General features: G+C 31.0%; 2 protein-coding genes and 1 long non-coding RNA gene across 8 annotated transcripts; 1 reads left to right on the forward strand and 2 right to left on the reverse strand.

Moving 5' to 3' along the window:
- The first annotated feature begins 2,282 nt into the window (after positions 1-2,282).
- On the forward strand, positions 2,283-7,039 carry LOC114391021. Of its 5 annotated transcripts, none has more exons than XR_003662048.1 (7): positions 2,283-2,376; positions 3,836-3,925; positions 5,181-5,350; positions 5,611-5,757; positions 5,955-6,043; positions 6,187-6,239; positions 6,862-7,039. It is a non-coding gene; the product is annotated as an uncharacterized LOC114391021 (long non-coding RNA). The 5 variants fall into 5 exon arrangements; XR_003662049.1 differs by having other exon boundaries at positions 5,632-5,757; XR_003662046.1 differs by having other exon boundaries at positions 5,181-5,346.
- Positions 7,040-7,307: 268 nt separating this feature from the next.
- Positions 7,308-9,381, reverse strand: LOC114391115 (cystinosin homolog). The gene is made up of 5 exons (XM_028352107.1): positions 9,246-9,381; positions 9,021-9,145; positions 8,242-8,284; positions 7,460-7,577; positions 7,308-7,369 (listed from the first exon to the last, which is right to left on the reverse strand). The coding sequence occupies exons 1-5, from the start codon at positions 9,333-9,335 to the stop codon at positions 7,308-7,310; spliced, it is 438 nt and encodes a 145-aa protein (XP_028207908.1). The 5' UTR covers positions 9,336-9,381.
- Positions 9,382-10,468: 1,087 nt separating this feature from the next.
- LOC114391018 (MDIS1-interacting receptor like kinase 2-like) lies at positions 10,469-15,482 on the reverse strand. 2 transcript variants are annotated; one of them, XM_028352008.1, is made up of 3 exons: positions 15,116-15,482; positions 11,132-12,058; positions 10,469-10,996 (listed from the first exon to the last, which is right to left on the reverse strand). In XM_028352008.1, the coding sequence occupies exons 1-3, from the start codon at positions 15,378-15,380 to the stop codon at positions 10,662-10,664; spliced, it is 1,527 nt and encodes a 508-aa protein (XP_028207809.1). In that variant the 5' UTR covers positions 15,381-15,482; the 3' UTR covers positions 10,469-10,661. The 2 variants fall into 2 exon arrangements, with proteins under 2 accessions (XP_028207809.1, XP_028207808.1); XM_028352007.1 differs by lacking the exon at positions 15,116-15,482 and having other exon boundaries at positions 11,132-13,258.
- Positions 15,483-19,112: the final 3,630 nt, after the last annotated feature.

Below are 19,112 nucleotides of genomic sequence, written 5' to 3' on the forward strand. Positions count from 1 at the left end.
GTTGTGTATTACATAAAAAACAATGTCACAAAAGCATCAAGCAGCAGTGTCTGACTAACCTAATAAACAAACCTAATTTACCAGGCACAAACTCCATCCTAGATCTATGCAAAATGCAAAATTGGATTCTCAGTAGTGCTTCTACTACTCAGTTTGAGTAGTAAGCCATCACTCTTAAATAAAACAATTCATTTTCTCGACCAAAAAACAGTAGTAAATTCTAAGATTAAAATAATGATTAAAAAATAAAACCAGAATCAGTAGTCACTACTAGAATCACAACAGCATGCAAAATATACGGAAAAGAAAAATAAGAAACAACTATTAACGTAAGAAAGAAGTAAAATATTCCTCAAGAGAGCTTCCCATTCCAAAGATACACTACAAGAAAAATAACCTATGCCTACGGACGCTTTTTTGCTACAGACATAAATTAGTGTAGGTAAATCTCAAAAATACTTTTACCTACAACTGACTAATGTAGGTAAAACTCAACCATTTGTACCAACCATTATTTGGTATAGACAAATTTATTAAAACTAAAAAAATACTTCTACCTACAATTATGTTATGTAGGTAAAACTCCAAAAAACTTGTGCCTATAGTTGATTAGTGTAGGTAAAACTCAAAAGAATTACTACCTACAGAAGCAGAGTGTAGGCAAAATTTAAAAAAATTTATACCTACAACTACGTGATGTAGATAAAACTTCACAAATTCTATGCCTATAATTGGTTGGTGTAGGTATAACCTCAAAAGTCTTATACCTACGATTGTTGGTGTAGGTAAAACTCTTTAAGACTATTTGAATTTGAATACTAGTCTCTTGTTTTTTTAGTAAATACTCAATCTCAAAAAATAATCATTCAATTTAAATTAATTTTTAGTTAATAATTATTCAAAATTTTCATTGACATTCGTCAGGACACGTGACACGTGTGTGACCAAATTTCCCATTTGAACTTTGAACCTGAGCGTTGTTTTCTCAAATCCACTTTAATCTAACCCAACACAACTTTTTCTTTATTTTGTGATTGAAGAAGAATAACAAAAATCGTGAATTGTTCGCCAAAGAGAAAAGTGTAGAAGAAGAAGTAAAACATTAATCTTTCTCAATTTTTTAAAATTCATAAACAAATATTTGATAGGTCATGATCCTTAAACTATTCTCTGATTAAGTTTTTAGTCCCATACCATATTAAGTATCACATATACTCAAACCAAATTGGATTGTATATGACTACACAAGTCTTTTCTAAGTCACAACAAGAAATGAGAAAAAAAATAAAACATAAAAAAAAGGTTAAAATATTTCTGAAGTGACGCCTACCTATAAAGCATAAAACCCAAGCGCGTTGCTTCCTCTGATCCGAAACGAACCTCAACAACGCTGAACGCAGAAAGGGGAAAAAGGAGATTAGGGTTTAGGAAGCAGCGACAACAATGGATTTCACAGCGGAGAAGAAGGAATCAGAGAGCAAAACCGAAAATGCTCATCCAACAACGTTAGATTCTTCTTCTCAATTGGCATCGGCACTTGATTCCAACAACAAAGAAATCGAAGAACGACAAGCTCGTGAACTCAAAGCCGGTCTTCACCCCCTCAAGGTTCCTCTCTCTCTCACACACACACTTCTATTTTCATTTCATCACCACTCAATCGCTCAAACACTACCAACAATTATTAGTATTGCTGTTGTTGTTAGAATAAAATTTAGATACGTTTTTGGTGCTTTTCTCCTATTAGAACTAGAGTTTCAACTTGATAATCTATAGTGGGATATGTAAACTTTTCATTACGCAGATTACTGAGATGAAACTTCAATTTTGATTAGAGAATGGGATCAAAAGTATATGAAGAACTGTATCTAAGTTTTGTCTATTATTATGTGTTTGTTCCTTACATTAGGATAATTTTGACTTTGAGCCTGGTCTATGGTTTTGTATTTGGGACGAAGTGGTTTACAATGAGAAGTTGGTGACTGATATCTAGGATTTTTATTTTTTAATTTGTTTTTTGAATTTTGGTGTTTTTATTGGAGAATGGTGATTTAAGGGCCTGACTGATGTTTGCACTAACGCATAAACATGCTGGGGGTGATTGCAGTCCCTAACTTTTGAAAACTTTAAAATATCCCCTCTTTTTTGTATGAATTTATCAATTTTTTTTCTATTAAACTTTTCTATTTTAGCTCTCTATTTCATTTCAGTTTCTGCCATTGCTTTTTGTTTGTGTCATAATGACAATTTCAGAATTTCATAATTTTATCTGATTATGATAGGGGAGGAAAGGGTGAGGGCCAGGGTGGCTCTGGAGCAAATGGGACTATAACTGGGAAGGCTTGCCCCAAAGGGTTGTACGGTACCTTTTGTGAGGTATTTTTTCTTTCCACTTTCCCCAATTCTGTTATGTGCTCTAGCTAGGCCTTTTGATCTTCGATTTCCATATTTGTTGGATGTGTGACCTCATTCTTTGTCCTGGTAGTTTGTCTAAATTTGTTACTTTTAATGGTTAAATGTATGTGGAGGGATATTAGTTTTATCATAATGGTCATCATCACTATTTAGGTGATGTGGTATCATAAGATGATGGTTGAATTATGTTTTCTTTACTTTTTTAATTTTAAAAAAGAACTAATGAAAAACGTTCATAGAATTCGCATATGTTTGGATAAGGATTTAGGGTTATATGATATGCTGCCCTTATTATCATTGTTCCATCAAAGCATAAATTTTGAGACAAAAGACACACAAGGGCACGAGGATTCCTATAATACTTACTCCTATGAGACAAAAACTTATTCCGAGCCAACTTGTACAATAATATATATGATTTTAATATGATGTGCCAACTTGTGAAAATTCAAATCAGTGACTGCAATCTGAATCTCAGTGCACCCAACATCTGCAATCACAATTTAAAATTTTGCTACTTATGATATTAATGGGTGCTTGAAGGATGTTTCTGTTTCTGGCATGTACAAAGATTGTGCTGCTATTCTGCATTTTTTTGTTTTGTACTCTGTTTTTTTTTTTTGAAGGATTTATTATCCTCCTTCAATTGTAATAGAGTTCTTTTTTAAAGCCATTGATCTCCCTTGCCCCAATTTTTCCCTGGCTTCAACTATTGCTTGATGAGCATCAGCTCTCTAAAGATTTTTTTTATAAAATTCTTTATCTTTTTCTAAAAGATTTAGACAATTTTTTTAATTAAATTATCTAAATGAAGTCAAGGGTAGGTAGCTACAAATCTCAAATATTGGAAATTATTTTAATTTATAAAATGAATGAATTTTGAGAAAATTGTGTTATGACCGTTGCAACAATTATATATACATTTTTTTGTTATTAATGATTGATTACTATCATAATGTGATTCCTTATAATTATTGCTATATCTGGTCGATGGCAAAAAGAACAAGGTTTATGGGCAGAACCTTTGTTATTTGGCTAAGTTATTTCTTGATCACAAGGCCCTCTATTATGATGTAGACATGTTTCTGTTCTATGTTTTGTGTGAATGTGATGAACGAGGATGTCACATGGTTGGCTATTTCTCCAAGGTAAAATATCACAGTGTTGTCATTAAACTCTTTAGAGTACTTGTTTTCCTGTTTTGGTAACCTTCAGAATAATTATCTCATCTACACAACTCTTTATATGAAAACCCGAGCCTGGACAAAATTGTAGTTAAGATATTTTTTGGTTCTTGCATCTGAATTAGTCTTGTGTGGAGGTGGCAATTGCCGCTATCCTTTACCAGCAAGCAACTTGTTATCCTTTTTTGTTTGATTGAATATAACTTTGAAGCAAGTGTGTTTTTCGTCTTTTTCAGTAGTACACTCTGTTTTGAAGTATTAACTCTGTAAAGCTAGTGAAGCAATTAGAGACATCTAAAGAAGCAAAAGCTAGAGGAGCTAACTCAGTAAGTTTTCTCATCCTTGCAGTTGTCTTGCCTACCTAGGTTCAGAAGGTTCATGTACATGTTTTCAAAATTTGGTTGTGCTTGATGAGTTATGCTTCAACACTCATTATTTTCTCTCTCTAAAAATATTAAATAAATGATTTTTACAGACCAAGATAAGACACAGCCTGTGATTATTTTCTCTCTCTATGAACCAAAACCTGTCAAACACATCAGGGTGGCCATAAATGCTAGTTCACGCTAACATGTCGTATATATAAGATTTGTATTACTTATATAACAAATTTTTATAAAAAATATTATAATGCAGTTAGAGGAGAGAAAGAGTGGAGTAGGAGTCAGTGATTCTAGTGGGTTGCTATCCAAATTTAATAGTTTTTTTTGGTGTTATTCATTTTATATTTATTTGAGATTATGCAATCTATGCTTATATTTATTTATAGTTACAGGATAAAAAATAGTTATTTTTTAATGGATTTATTTGTCACTACTTATAGCTTTGCTCAGTTTTTTTGATACACAAAAATAATTAGGCTTATTGAATCAAGTAGTTATAATATTCTTAAAAAAACAAGTTTTTTACAGTAAAAAAAAGTTATGATAGCCTATTTTTTCTAATTTTTTTTCATAAGTTAGAACTAATTTATATATTTAAGTTAGAAAAATTAAATGTGAAATTTTATAAAAAAAAAATGAAAGTATATAAAACACTGTAGTTTTAACTTTTGAAAAATAATTTATTTTAGTATTTTATTTTTCTCTTAAAAAATTTGATTGAATATAAGATTAAAACCAGATGGGTATTGCTAACCGTGTAGCCTTTAGGTATGGTAGTTATCATGGGTGGTCCGCAAGTTAAAGTGAAAGAAACCATGAACCACTTAAATTTGCTGCTACTTTACAGTATCACTATTTAATCGTGAATTTTTGTGCCAAAAATTACTCAATCATGTTATGAATTATTAAAAATATAGAAAAAAACCTCATAATATTTAATCGTGAATTTTTACATTCATAATATTTTCTAAACCTGCCCGTGTGTGAGCACACGTGTAGTGTGTAAATTAACTACGTTAATAGTTAAGTAATTTAAATTTTAATAATAATTAAATAAAATATACAAGTTAAAAATTAAAATATATTAGAATTTTCTCAGTGAGTTTCCATGAGGTTCTAATTATCATATATTAGAATTTTTAAAGAGTTACCTTTCTAAATCTAAATTTCTATTGGTTTTCTTGATTGCCACCGCCAGTTTCACGACTCTAAGGAGGTTTTTCTCTCCTATCACTTCAATCTTCAGAGCGCCGACACAATTGAAGCCAGATGTACGCTCCACAGCTTCAAGAGCTACACGAAGCTCGATGCTGTCGAAAATGACGATTTCTCTTCCACCGGCGCCTTCAATCCTGATAGAGTTGGTGTGTGAGTCCATCACTGCTGTACTAAATTTGAAATATAAATTGTTCCTTTTTGGTAGATTCTCTTATAATCTCTGTTGCGCTAAATTCGAAATATAAATTGTTTTTGTTTTTGGTAGAATTTGGTTTTGGAATGGAATTTGTGTCTTTATTTTATTCAGTAGCCATATATGATTAGCAATTAATTTAGAGTGTGTTTTGGTTAATGGCTCAGGTTATTGTGACTGTTCTAAAATATGTAGTGCCTAATATATATGTTATTAGGATTTTTATTTGTTTGTGAAGTTGAAGATAGTGGAAAGCAGGAATCTCTGGAGGCATTGACCTCGCAGGTAAATAAATCGGCTCACTTTGCAAGATTCGCCCCAAGCTCAAGATATTGATAAAAGAATTCGTGCTCTCAAAAAGAAGGTGCGCAATTTATGCTTTCATTCATACTTATTTGTATTACAAGTGATTGCCGACATTCAAATGAAATCTGGAGTACGCTATTAAATTGCTTTTAGAGCCATGCCAATGGTTACCTTATTTAGGGTTATTATTTTCAAATTTCTTGTTTACTTTGATCCTATGACATATATATTAGTATATTTTCCATCCAATTGCAGATAAGTGACATGGTTGCTATTGCAAAAATTATGAAAGCCACTTTGGTTTTGCCTACATTGGATCATGATTCCTTTTGGACAGATTCTAGGTATGGAATCTCATCTACTTGAGTTTTGTGTCAAAAATATGCATATCTCTGATTTCCTATTGTTCTAATTTTATTGTCTCAGTGATTTTAAGCAAATTTCCTATTGTTCTTATATGTTATACATGATGTAACTCCTTTTGCAGGTTGATAAAAGTCTGATCACAGCGGGATAAAAGTCACTGAAAAGCAGAAGAAGGTACTTATTTTTCTCAAGTTTGAATTTTCACACTCTCCTTCTCTCTGTTTCTGGATACGTATGAAGAATTAGTAAAGCTGATTCCTGCCTGATTCCTATTGTTTTTTGGTGCAAAATTGAAAAATACTTTCATATTAGTGATATTACTTTTAAGACTAGAAGTCTAGAATGAATGGCTTTGTTGTTGTTAATGATATCCTTTCATTATTTCTCCAAGTGAATTGAGTTGCAAATTTTAGCAATTAATAACTAAACTTGTAAACTTGAATGATTTCATTAACGAAGCTCTGAAATATAAATTAGTGTTTATTCATTCCTATTTGTATATACATACATGTACAAGCAAGTAGAGATTAACGTAATATATATATATATATATATATATATATATATATATATATATATATATATATATATATATATATATGCTAGTTTGTATATACTGCTACTTTTTTATTTAATATTAATTTCTGTACATGTTTTGCTTAAGCAAGCATTAAATGCTAATGATCGCACCCTTCGGCTAGATTGCTTGTTTACACAAAATGAGAATGTATATTTGAATGGAAATTGTCCACTTTCAGTTTCTCATATGTTATTCATGATGTAACTTTTTTTGCAGGTTGTTGTAACTTTTCAAAGGCCATGTTACAACAGATTTCTAACTTTGTGCAGCATAGCATAATAATAAGTTCATGTATATTTAATTAAAAATTATAATCAGCAAAGAGTGTAATTAGAAACTAGTTTTATTATTATTATATGACATTTACCTACAGAAGACTGTAAGTACAAGTAAATTGACTTTTACCTACAGTTAGAGATTATAGGTATAAATTAATTTCTTTTACCTACACATTTGAAATAATAGGTGTTACTTATAGTGATAGTTAAATTTGACGGTAGGTAAAAAATATATCCGTAGGTAAAGCTTATAGTGACAGACTATTAGTTGTCACTGTATACCCCCTTAAAGTTGACGCAAAAAATGTCTGTAGGACATAGTCCTTTATACATCTACCTACAGATTTTGGACTTCTAGTGATAGATTTTGACTGTAGGTAAAAGTCATTTTCCTTGTAGTGATAACAACACTTTTCCTATATTCCCATAGAAGTTGACCCATGAATCTGGAAAGATGGGATTTAAAATAAGTGAATGTAAAAATATATAATCAAATGATAGGAAGTATCAACAGCAGAGGTGAGGAGATGACAAACCTTGATCTGTTGATTGCACAACCATCTGTCCATAATTTGCTATTCCTCCAGAAAAATCAAGTAGAATGTTACCAATGCTGAAGCCATCAGTACTTTTTCTCAGGAAGTTCATGACTGCCTACATTCATAACACACATGATTAAATGGGCAGCGAGAAGATGTGAAATAAGCCTGGTCTGTTGAGAAATTAGAAAAAGAATGATATATAATTTCCTTTAATTTTTTTTAAGAGGTCCTTTAATTTATTATTAAAATAAACTCACATAAAAAGACAAATAAGGACCACTTCATCAACTAACAATCCATTTAAGTTTTAAGAGTTTATTATTACAGGTCTAGAACTAGATCAGTTGGGTTTTCAACTAAAATGTAATGGACTTGGATAGTATTATAGCCCACATTTCCAAACCAGAGACTTTTTTGACATGAAATTTTGAACAATGTCAACAGTAGAAAATGGTGCTTCAACTAACACTACTTTAGGAGCACTTCAAACTATTAGAGGATACCATGAATAGAGAGAAAGAATTGAGTTCCACCTTATTATATGTTTATATATTTAATAAATTGGTTTTTCTCTCACAAGTAAGAAGGTCTTCATTTTAAGTAGTAATGACTACAGAGGCTTCAAAAAAGAACTTGGAAATAGTTTCATTGGTATTTAGGACCACATACAATAAATTAGTTTCTGCAAAGAAATTTTAGTTTAAGAAAATGATATGTCAATAACCATCTAAACGAAAAAAAAAAAGACATAATTAAAATAGAAAAAAATTCCCAACCTGAGGAATGTACTTTATAGTAGTCATAACTACTTGAATTGTGCTGCAGCGTAACAATGTAAACAAAAAGTTAGAAGAGAATTAATCACATCCAAAAGACTAAGGCAACCTGATATTTTCTAATAATACACAACATAGACTGTGGCACTATAGCAAGGGTGGGTCTGAGGTAGTTCAAGACACAGAAGAAGATCCTAAGCTTTCCACTAACATAATACAATAAGCTGAGTCCATAGTGGTAAGAAGCTCATCACAGGAAAGAATGCAATTGTCCACCATCAAAGTGGTCGCAAAATAGTAAATAATAAAAGGTTCTCATATGATAGGTGATACTCAGCATCTGGTATATATAAGATCAATATTTCAGAAGGGCTCCTAAATTAGAACTGAAATACTTTCAGTCAAGGCATCAATTTCATATGCACCTTCCTACCTAAATTTAAAATAAACAGAAAATATTTGCTGAGAATGAGCACGCCATCTCCTAAATTATTGATAAAAGAGAAATAAGCTTTCTCCTGTTGTGTAAATAGCATGCCAGTTTGAGATGAATTAGGATGGTCTCAAGAAAGCACTGAGAAAATTACCACATGGGAGCTCCATAAATTACTACCATAAACAGATTAAGAATAAAAAATATCAAATCTCCAGCAGAAAAACAAATAACATCTGGTATAATACCAAAAGTACATACATGCATATATTCTATGGAATTAAATTGAAGACCAAGCAGCGTGAAACAAAAACAATTAACCAAAGAAGCAGGGACAACAGCATACTTGAAGACGGAGAGAAGCCAAAGCCAGGAATTATTCGGCAAAGCAATAAAGAAACAAACTGCTGCAACAAGCCATGCAACAGAGACAATTCCAATAGAAACCTTGGACACTTTCTGACTCCCACGCTACAACAAAACAATCACTAAGTTCAGCAAAATCGAGAATTCAGTCCACAGAACAAAAAAGAACAACATTCTCAACTAGACAAATACATATCATGCTTACTTCATAGATTGCAATCTGGAACAATGTAATTGCTGTCAGTAGAACAGCATGGATCGAGAAAGCAACATCATTTGCAGCAACAGGTATCATCTGAAACAAATGAAACTAAAACTACATTAGGGAATTCCAAATATTTATATAAATTTAAATAATAAATTTAGTGACAATTAATTTTGATCTAATTATTAATTTTTTTACATATATGAATTGTAAATGAAACCTATAATTTTTATTTAAAATTTATATATATATATATACTATTAAATCAAAATACATTAGTAGATTTATGTTAATAATGTATTTTTTACATATATGATTTTTTTATTAAATCTACGATTTTTATTTACAATTTATATAGGTAAACAAATTAATTATTAGATCAAAATTAATTGTCACAAAATTTATTATGTAAATTTATATATGCATTAAGTATACATGAAAATTTTTAGTGTTATCTATAACGACATTAATTATTTTAACATGATTGACTTATTAGCTCAATTGATTAAAGTGTCATACTAACAATGTCTGTAATATGGGAATTACAATGTTGTCTTGGATATACTAGAAAAACAAACAGTGCACGTAGCAATTCCCAAACCAATAATGTTTTTTGTTGGACTTTTATGGACTTTCGTATATTTTGGGTTTTTTTAATTGTAATCCATAGCCCAAGTATATTAACACACTTTCGTAGGAACTAGGGTTATCAGAAATTAAATGTAGAAGCAGTTTTCTTTGAGTTTTCCTTTATCGTCCCCTTGCAATTTATCTTTCTTAGTCTAGTTAGCAGCAGAGCCTATCAATCTAAATGTGGAATGCTATTCAGTTATCTAAGACTAGACCACTCTAGAGGATAAGACCCCAACATCGTAGTTCTAAAAATACATTATTATGGGTCATATGTAAAGGTGATTCTCAAAAAATGTTTCTCATGCTAGTGTTGGGAGCATAACACATTTTTCTTCTAGAACACATGATATCTAGACAATTCTATCATGAGCATAATGCTTTAATTTACGTAAAACATCCAATAAAAAACTCAAGATAAAATTGAAATAATTTCAGTTCAAGCTTCCTTATAAGTAGTTCATGCATTTTCCTTTACTTTGCTGACTTGTCGTTAATTTTAAATTAATTGAAGGAAAGAGAACAATTGATTTGAATTATTATATTTTCTGAAACAAAAAATAACATTATATTTGTTTCCTTTATTTGATAGGAAAAAAATAAGGCTTACAAATGTTATCATTAATTTGGTTAAGGTATCTAAAGTTCAGAAACCCAAAAAACTACAATAAAATTACCTACAATATAAAAAAAAAAGATACAATACAAAAATAGAAAAGAACAATTAAAACTCAAGCATGTTTATTAAGTTCAATCTTTCAGCTATATATAAGTGACAATGTAGAGCTAATCCATTGAAGATGAGCTTCCCATTACCAGCTCATTGGCAACCTGCTCCATGGTAGGGCGAGATCGTGGACTTTCAGTCAAGCAGGCCATTGCTATCTTTGCAATTGATGCCACTTCCTTACCAATTGGCTTTGTTGGATGAGGGAGACGTTGGTCCAACTTATCCATCAATGCCATGTGATCGAGTGTTGAGGCCACAAGGGTAGATGGAGATGATCCCAATAAAGAAGATATAACATCACCAGGGTGCTTCCCAATAAGTATTTCCAATGCTAGGACCCCAAAACTATACACATCACATTTCTCATTCACCTCCATTGTGTATGCAAGTTCTGTAACAAAATAAAAGTGCTATCATACGCAAAATAGGATTCTAGTGACAAAGGCAAAATGTGGACAATTGTGACTAAGAAAGGCAAACTAAAAAATATGATATCCTCAATTTAGTATAAAGAAAGGTAATTAACCTGGAGCAGCATATCCAAAGGTTCCTACGAATGAGGTCCAATTGGATGAATCGGGATTAAGAAACTTGGCTGTTCCAAAGTCTGAGACATGAGCTACATATTCGGAATCCAAAAGAACATTCTTGCTTGATATATCACGATGAACAATTCGAGGTGAGCATTCATGGTGCATATAGAACAAAGCATTTGCTACATCTTTAACGACATTCACCCTCTTATACCAATCAAATGCCCTTGCTTGTCCATCATCCTTCAGAGTCTTCTCAACACAGCCATTCTCCAGGAATTCACACACCAAAAATGAGAATTGTGAATGTGAACAAAACCCATATAACTTTACAATGTTACGATGTCGAATTTCTGTCAAAGCTTGGATCTCACATGTGAAAGCTTTCAGATTGAGCATCTCTCCATTTGGAACTGAATGGAGTTTCTTCACAGCAACAACTTGACCTGTAGGCAGCACTGCTTTGTAAACACATCCTTGCCCTCCAACACCAATGAGATGTTTGTCGTCAAAATCTTCTGTGGCTTCAATAATATTCTCGAATACCATTTTGCCATCAAAACTCCATATTGCAAATATGTTAGGAGTTTGTATACTTGTAGCCTGGTCTTCTTTGTTCGTTGAGGTTTGGCATAAATGATACGAGACTCCGAAAGCAAATAATCCCAGTATTAGAATGCCCAAAGTAAGGGGTAAAATTACTATCATTACTTTCTTCCTCATATGATTATGAGATTTCCCACTTGATGTTGAGCAAGGCTCCAAGCCAGAGACATTGCCACACAAGCCTTTATCATTTCTCAATGCTTCAATTTTAGCATTGTGGAAGGCTAGAATGTTTGGAAGTGGACCCTCAAACTGGTTGTATGATATATCAATAGATGTCAAGCTCGTCATATCATCGAAGCTAGAGAGATCACCTGAAAGATTATTGTGAGAGAGATTCAGTGTTTCTAAGCTTTTTAATTCTCCAAACATTGAAGGTATTGTTCCTCTCAATGAATTTCCACCAAGATCAAGACTCCTAAGAAATTTCAGTTTGCCAAGCTCTGAAGGAATATTTCCCTGAAAATTATTTTGGCTCAGACTCATGTTCAATAAATTGAGTAAATTTCCTAGTTGTTTTGGGATTAAGCCAGACAACTTATTTGATCCAAGCTTCAAAATTTGAAGTTTCTGCATTGATGCTATTTCTTTGGGAACGTTTCCTGTAAGATTATTGTTGTCGAGTGAGAGATCAAACAAGGGCAAGTTACATAAATCATGTGGAATGTTTCCTGTAAGATGGTTTGAGGACAGGTGAAGTCGTTGTAATTTGGTTGCCCCAGCTAGTTCTGGTGGTATCACACCTGATAAATTATTGTTGGAGATCATGAGGCTTGTGAGGCTACGAAACTTTCCCCAGTTAGGTGAAAGTTGACCATAAAAGTTATTGTCACTCAATTCGATGTGGTCCAAATTTGGAAGTACACCAAAAGCATCTGTTATATCCCCAGTTAGCTGGTTTCTCTGAAGCCTGACTCTTATAAGGCTGGAGCAATTCTTCAAACTCACTGGAATTGGGCCTATGAAGTTGTTATTACCAGCGGTAAAATTTTTCAACGTTCCACCAATGCAAATGTTTTGAGGTAAATGGCCTACAAAATTATTGTCAGCTAGCTGCAAATTTTTGAGAGCAGTAAGCATGCTCATTTCTATTGGAATCTTGCCACCAAGTTCATTTCCAAAAAAAAATAATTTCCTGACATTTGATAAATTTCCAATAGTTGAAGGAATTGATCCAGTGAGTTCATTTAAGGATATAAATAATTCACTAAGCTTTGACAAATTTTCAATGGTGAAAGGAATGGACCCAGAGAGTTTATTTTCATGAAGGCAAATGTAGTCCAAATTGACCAAGTTGCATATGGAAGCTGGGATTGGTCCAGTGAGTTCATTAAAGGATATAGATAATACACTAAGCTTTGACAAATTTCCAATGGTGAAAAGATATGGACCCAGAGAGTTTATTTTCATAAAGGAACAAGGAGTCCAACTGGACCAAGTTGCCTATGGAAGCTGGGATTGGTCCAGTGAGTTCATTAGAGGATATAGCTAATACACTAAGCTTTGACAAATTTCCAATGCTTAAAGGTATGGACCCAGAGAGTTTATTTTCATAAAGGTCAATGTAGTCCAAATTGACCAAGTTCCCTATGTAAGCTGTTAACTCGTTAGCAAGTGTACCAAATTTGTCATAAGTAGTAAAGTACTCGGAAGTCCGAGTGTCGAATCTACAGGGACTTTGTTTGTACTTAGATTAATGCAAACTCAATCTAAAAGCAATAGATAAAGAATTTCAAATAAAGATAAGAAAATATAGTAGATAAGATAAAGATTTAAAAGAAAGGATAAAAGATTTAAAGATAAAAATAGAAGATAGAGAACATAAAATATTTAAATTAAGATATGATAAAGAAAATAGAGGATAAAAGATAAGATAAGAAAAGTAGAAGATAAAAATAAAATAAAATCAGAATATGATAAGGTTGGGGTCTGACCTGCCTTGTTTGCGTAGGATGTATGAGTTTATGATTTTTCTTTATCAATTTAGGTTACTCTGTTCTACCCACATCTGTTCAATTACTTGCCCTTGATTCCTCAAAGCCTATTTTATTTATCTATCTTCCAAATTCCTTTGCAAAGACTCAACAAATAAAATGCATGAAGTATGAATTCTAGATGTTCGCAAGAATGCATGGGCATAAAATAATCATTCTATTCCTAGCAATGACTTTCTTATGAAATCCTTTCTTTTTGTTCTATTAGAAGTTATCCTCTTCCGAGTGTCTAACCCCTAAAACCAATGCATGCATACCTTCTTTAAATCTCATTTAGAAGTTACCCTTTCCCGAGCATCTAACCCCTAACAGAATATAAAGATGAATAATGCAAGATAAAAGCAGAAAAGATAATAGAATAGAAAACACCTTTGCATTGATAAAATAGTGAGTACATCATACATTGCTTGGCTTTTAGGCCTGTCAAGCCCTAACAAGAGGCTTAGCCACTCATGGCCATTGAAGGCTTTACAATGAGAAGGGGTGAAAGAAAGAGAAGGAGTAAATGAAACCCATAGGAGAGGGGGTTGTTGTGTGTTCCTCTTTTCTGCTTAACTTGACTCCCTTTTTGTAGTTGTTGTAGTGGACTTGAACTTGATGTTAAAATTCTTTTTTGATATTTTTGATATCTTTTGGATTTGTTTTGCATGTAATCATATCTTCTTGAGATTTCTTGATATTTTGGATATTTTTTAGATCTTTTTCTCCTTTAATCTCTCCTTTTCATATCTAGACATAAATAAGAAAAATATCAAATCTTAATATTTAAGCCAAAGATAACTGCTAAATAAATATTTTTAAAGATATTTTCAATATATTTTTACTATCAAAATAACTCATATTTAGCAGTTATCAAAAGCTGGGATTGGTCCAGTGAGTTCATTAGAGTATATAGATAATACACTAAGCTTTGACAAATTTCCAATGGTGAAAGGAATGGACCCAAAGAGTTTATTTTTCCGAAGGAGCATGGAGTCCAAATTGACCAAGTGGCCTATGGAAGCTGGGATTGGTCCAGTGAGTTCATTTAAGGATATAGATAATACAGCAAGCTTTGACAAATTTCCAATGGTGAAAGGAATGGACCCATAGAGTTTATTTTCTCGAAGGAGCATGGAGTCCAAATTGACCAAATTGCCTATGCAAGCAGGGATTGGTCCAATGAGTTCATTAGAGGATATAAATAATACACTAAGCCTTGACAAATTTCCAATGGTGAAAGGAATGGACCAGAGAGTTTATTAGTGGACAAGTCAAGAGTGTTGAGATTGGATAAGGAACCAATTTGAGGAGGAATAGTTCCATTCAAGGAGTTGTGACTCATATTTAGAGTGAGAATGTTTGGAAGTAATGAGAAGTTGAGACTTTGAAGCGTACCTCTTAATCCAACATTTGTAAGATTTATGTTGGAAACAGAATTGAACTCATCACATGCAATTCCGAGCCAATTGCAAGGATTATTGCCCCTCCATGAAGAGAGAGAAGCATGACTTTGGTTGTCAAGGCTGGATTTCCACTTCAACAAAGCATTTGCTTCTGAAGCAATGTCAGAAGAAGCAGCAAATGCACAGAAGTACATCACAAGAAGCAGCAAAAGTGGTTGGAGCTTCATGGACAGAAGCGTTGGAAATATGAACACCATGAGGAAATTTTGAGGAAGGATTCAATCACAGATTGTCTGATACAATCAAATGCAGGAGAAGTACTTACAAGCAATTCATGGGATATGCACACTTATATGCAAAACATCGTGAAACACGAACCAGAGTCAAGAGATATGCACATCAAACAAGACAGCCGATCAGTGGGGTCAATATAAGTCTAGCTTGGTATGTTGCACGCGTTTACTTTACAACACTGTTTCTGTTAGCAAGCAGAAATTTCCATAGTGTTATGCATGGGTAAATTTCAAACTTCCACATAACGATTTCTGTAACACTGTATTTTTTTAACAACTGTTTTAATTAGAATATAAAAGAAATTTAATTTAATTTATGCTATAAATCATTGAATTTTAAAAATATAATAAGTTTAATTATGTGTTTTAGATGAGCTTAGTTGTTTCTTTTTTAGATGAGTGTAATTAAGAGTTGCACTTTTGATACAAGGGGAGGGGAGTTATTATATATCCCATGTAAATTGTTATTGGTTCCTAGCTATCAAGAGGTTGAGAGTTTTTTTATTTATTTTAAAATTACTCTCGTTGAATAAAATATACATGATGATTGCATTATGCATTGTTTTCACACCATTTTGTTGCAACGGATATGTTGTACAATAATTTTTATATGTCTATTATGATTGTGAAGTTCTTGTGATCGATCTTTTTGAATTTTACTAATAAAAAAAATACGACTTCACACTATCGTTATTTCAGCACCAATCAAGAAATTTATAACATATTATAAAAATATATTAATAATATTTATTTATATTTGATGATATTTTTTAAATGTTACCAAAAAAATTTAGTAATATTTTACTAAATGTTAAATAAAAAATATTACTAACTTTCACTGTGTAGTAGTGAATTATATTTTAGATTATTATAATTAACAGTATAACTTATACAATTAATTATTATGATTATAAATAAATATTATATATTTAAAATATATTTTAATTATTATTTTAGCAAATTAGTATTCTAAAAGAATAATTACAAATGATATACATATATAAGTAAAATCAAATTAAATACAAATATTAAGGTAGTATTTTGTTAGTGTTATTAATCATATTTATATAAATATTTAAATAATCTAGTATTTTCTAATATAATATTCATTATTATATTTGTTAAAAATCATACATGATAAATTTTAATAACATTATTAAATATAATATGTTGATTGAATTTAATAAATGTAATGCTAATATATGGATATTAGACATTCAAATTTTTAAATGAATTTATTTATACAAAAATTATTATTAAATAAAATGAAATCACTAAAATATACATTTTAAAATCTTATAAAGAATATTTTTTTAGTAAGTTGCATTAATCCTAACGTTTATATCTAGGAGAATGATTTATTTAATAGAAAAACTCATATTTGATTTTTTTCATGTGTAAATTTTTTTATTTCAATGACAAACACCAATAATAAATAAAACTAGTCTCGGACGGAGTAGGTAGAGGAAATCCGTGTGTAAATTTATATATTTTATCATAAGGGATGAGTAGCGAAAGTGCAATATTTTCGATCTATTAAAAGAGAAAAGTATAATGGATATGTTGGGATGCAGTTCAAAACATCTTTTATTATTTTATGGACTGAAAAAATATCTTTTTTATTTTTTAAGAGTCTTTAGTTATTAATTTTTTTTAAAATTTTTATAAAAGTAAAAGTTGTCAACAGATTCTTTTTTTGAAGTTCAAATTTTCAGCTTGAAATTTTCTTTGAGAATGTATTTCCTAAATAATGATTGGACAATTATATTTTCAAAAAATTTCAAAATAACGAATGACTTCTTCATTTTTTAAACCCTCAAAATTTTTCTCTCTTATTCCTCGAAACGTGCCGTGCCTTCCTCAAAAATTCTGTGTATAGTGTATAGTGTAATATTTACATAAGAAGAAAGAATGAAGTATAATACCTGCCTTTGTAAAGGGAAAGATACAAAAAAAAAAAAAAAAAAAAAAGACAAAACAAAGGAAGATTACCAACGCGGATATAAGAAAACCCATGGATGTGCACTGCATTCAGGACCAGCTCCTAATAAGTAATAACCCTTAGGGAGGGTTACATGATCACGATTTGATTTGATATGCTTCTAAATTAACGACTCAAATGAAAAATATTGAATTTCCTTCCTATTTTTTAAAATGTATATCAATGCATTTACTATTCAATAAAAGAATTAAAAACGCTATTAAAACCCTAGATTTTATAGATATTAATGTAAAACAGCAAACACGTTAGAGTAAAATATCCTTTTTTATCTCTTAAAAAATGCGAATATCACACTATCATCTCCTCTTATATTAAAAACTTTACTCTCTTTTCCTAACACATTTTAATACATGACACTTTATTTCTTTTTAATTTTGCGTTAAAATTCTGTTTGTTAAAATACATACTTCATCCCTTAACTAATGTGCGCTTATATATATATATATATATATATATATATTTTGGATATTTCGTTTTTAAAATGTTTAATTAATTAATTTAAAACAATTATAAAATTTTAATGTCTGAATACACACACTTAGTAAATCAACGTTCTAAATCCGTAGAAGGTCATGCTCACCCAATACTACCCATGCTGATCCAGCATGGTCCGTGTTGGCCTTTACATTGTAGCTTATTTTAAACATTATAAATAGAAGTGTAAAAGGTGTTTTTAGGTTATGTTTTATTTTTATTTACAAACAGAAACAGCTTTTGAGAAGAGAATTACACCAGAAGCAATTGGGTGGTTCAAATCTGTTAGTATTTTTAATCTCTTTTATTTTTAATGCAATATTATATGTTGTTTAATAATTATGTGGTCATAATTGGCCAAACCCCTTAGAATTCGAATTCTGATGTGGCTATACTCATTTGCTTTAATTCCTCTTTTTATTAAAGTTCTTTGAAATTATTCAATTAACTGTATCTTTCTATTACTTTCATCTATATTGAAATCACGTTCATTATGTGTTTATGGTCATCTTTTCATAATTAACTGACCTATAGAATGAAATGGTTCATAAAGCTTGCATGATCAAACTTGTGACATGAATCCCTTTTTTTTACAAACTTCTATATTATTTATCTTTAACCATAAATTAAATTCAAAATGACTAATGTATGATTAATTTTGGGGAGAGAGTATTCTCAAACCTTAACCATAGGTTGACAATTAAAATAAGAGATATTAGACGATTAATCGGTAACTTAGAGTTCTTAATTAAAATAAGAATTAAGGAAAAATGGTACATACGAAATCATAATATGAGTCACTTCTTTTCATACATATCTTTTCTTCAAATTATTGTTTGTTTCTAATTTTATTTTCTTGAATGCAAATACAAATCATCCCCAACTTAAGATAAAAACTCAAAATTATTTATTTTATCCGATTTAAATCATTTGAAAACACAACTACACTTTAGGAAATCCAAACTTTCAGTTTATGGTACACTTAGCATTAGTAAATCCATATTTTACGCATTAGTAATTAAATATGTTTTCATTATTACTTTTCAATTTTAATTATTGTTATTAAGATCAGAATGGACCATTTGAATCTATTTTTCTAAGGGAACTACTATTGGCCCTTACACATTGCTTTTGGACCCTACTCCCCCCTTCAAAATACTCATATGCCCATATTGGACATTAACTATTTTTTTTAATTATTGTTCAATTTGATCCCTCTG

Source organism: Glycine soja, chromosome 16 (genome assembly GCF_004193775.1).
Source record: "Glycine soja cultivar W05 chromosome 16, ASM419377v2, whole genome shotgun sequence".
NCBI classification, from domain to species: Eukaryota; Viridiplantae; Streptophyta; class Magnoliopsida; order Fabales; family Fabaceae; genus Glycine; species Glycine soja.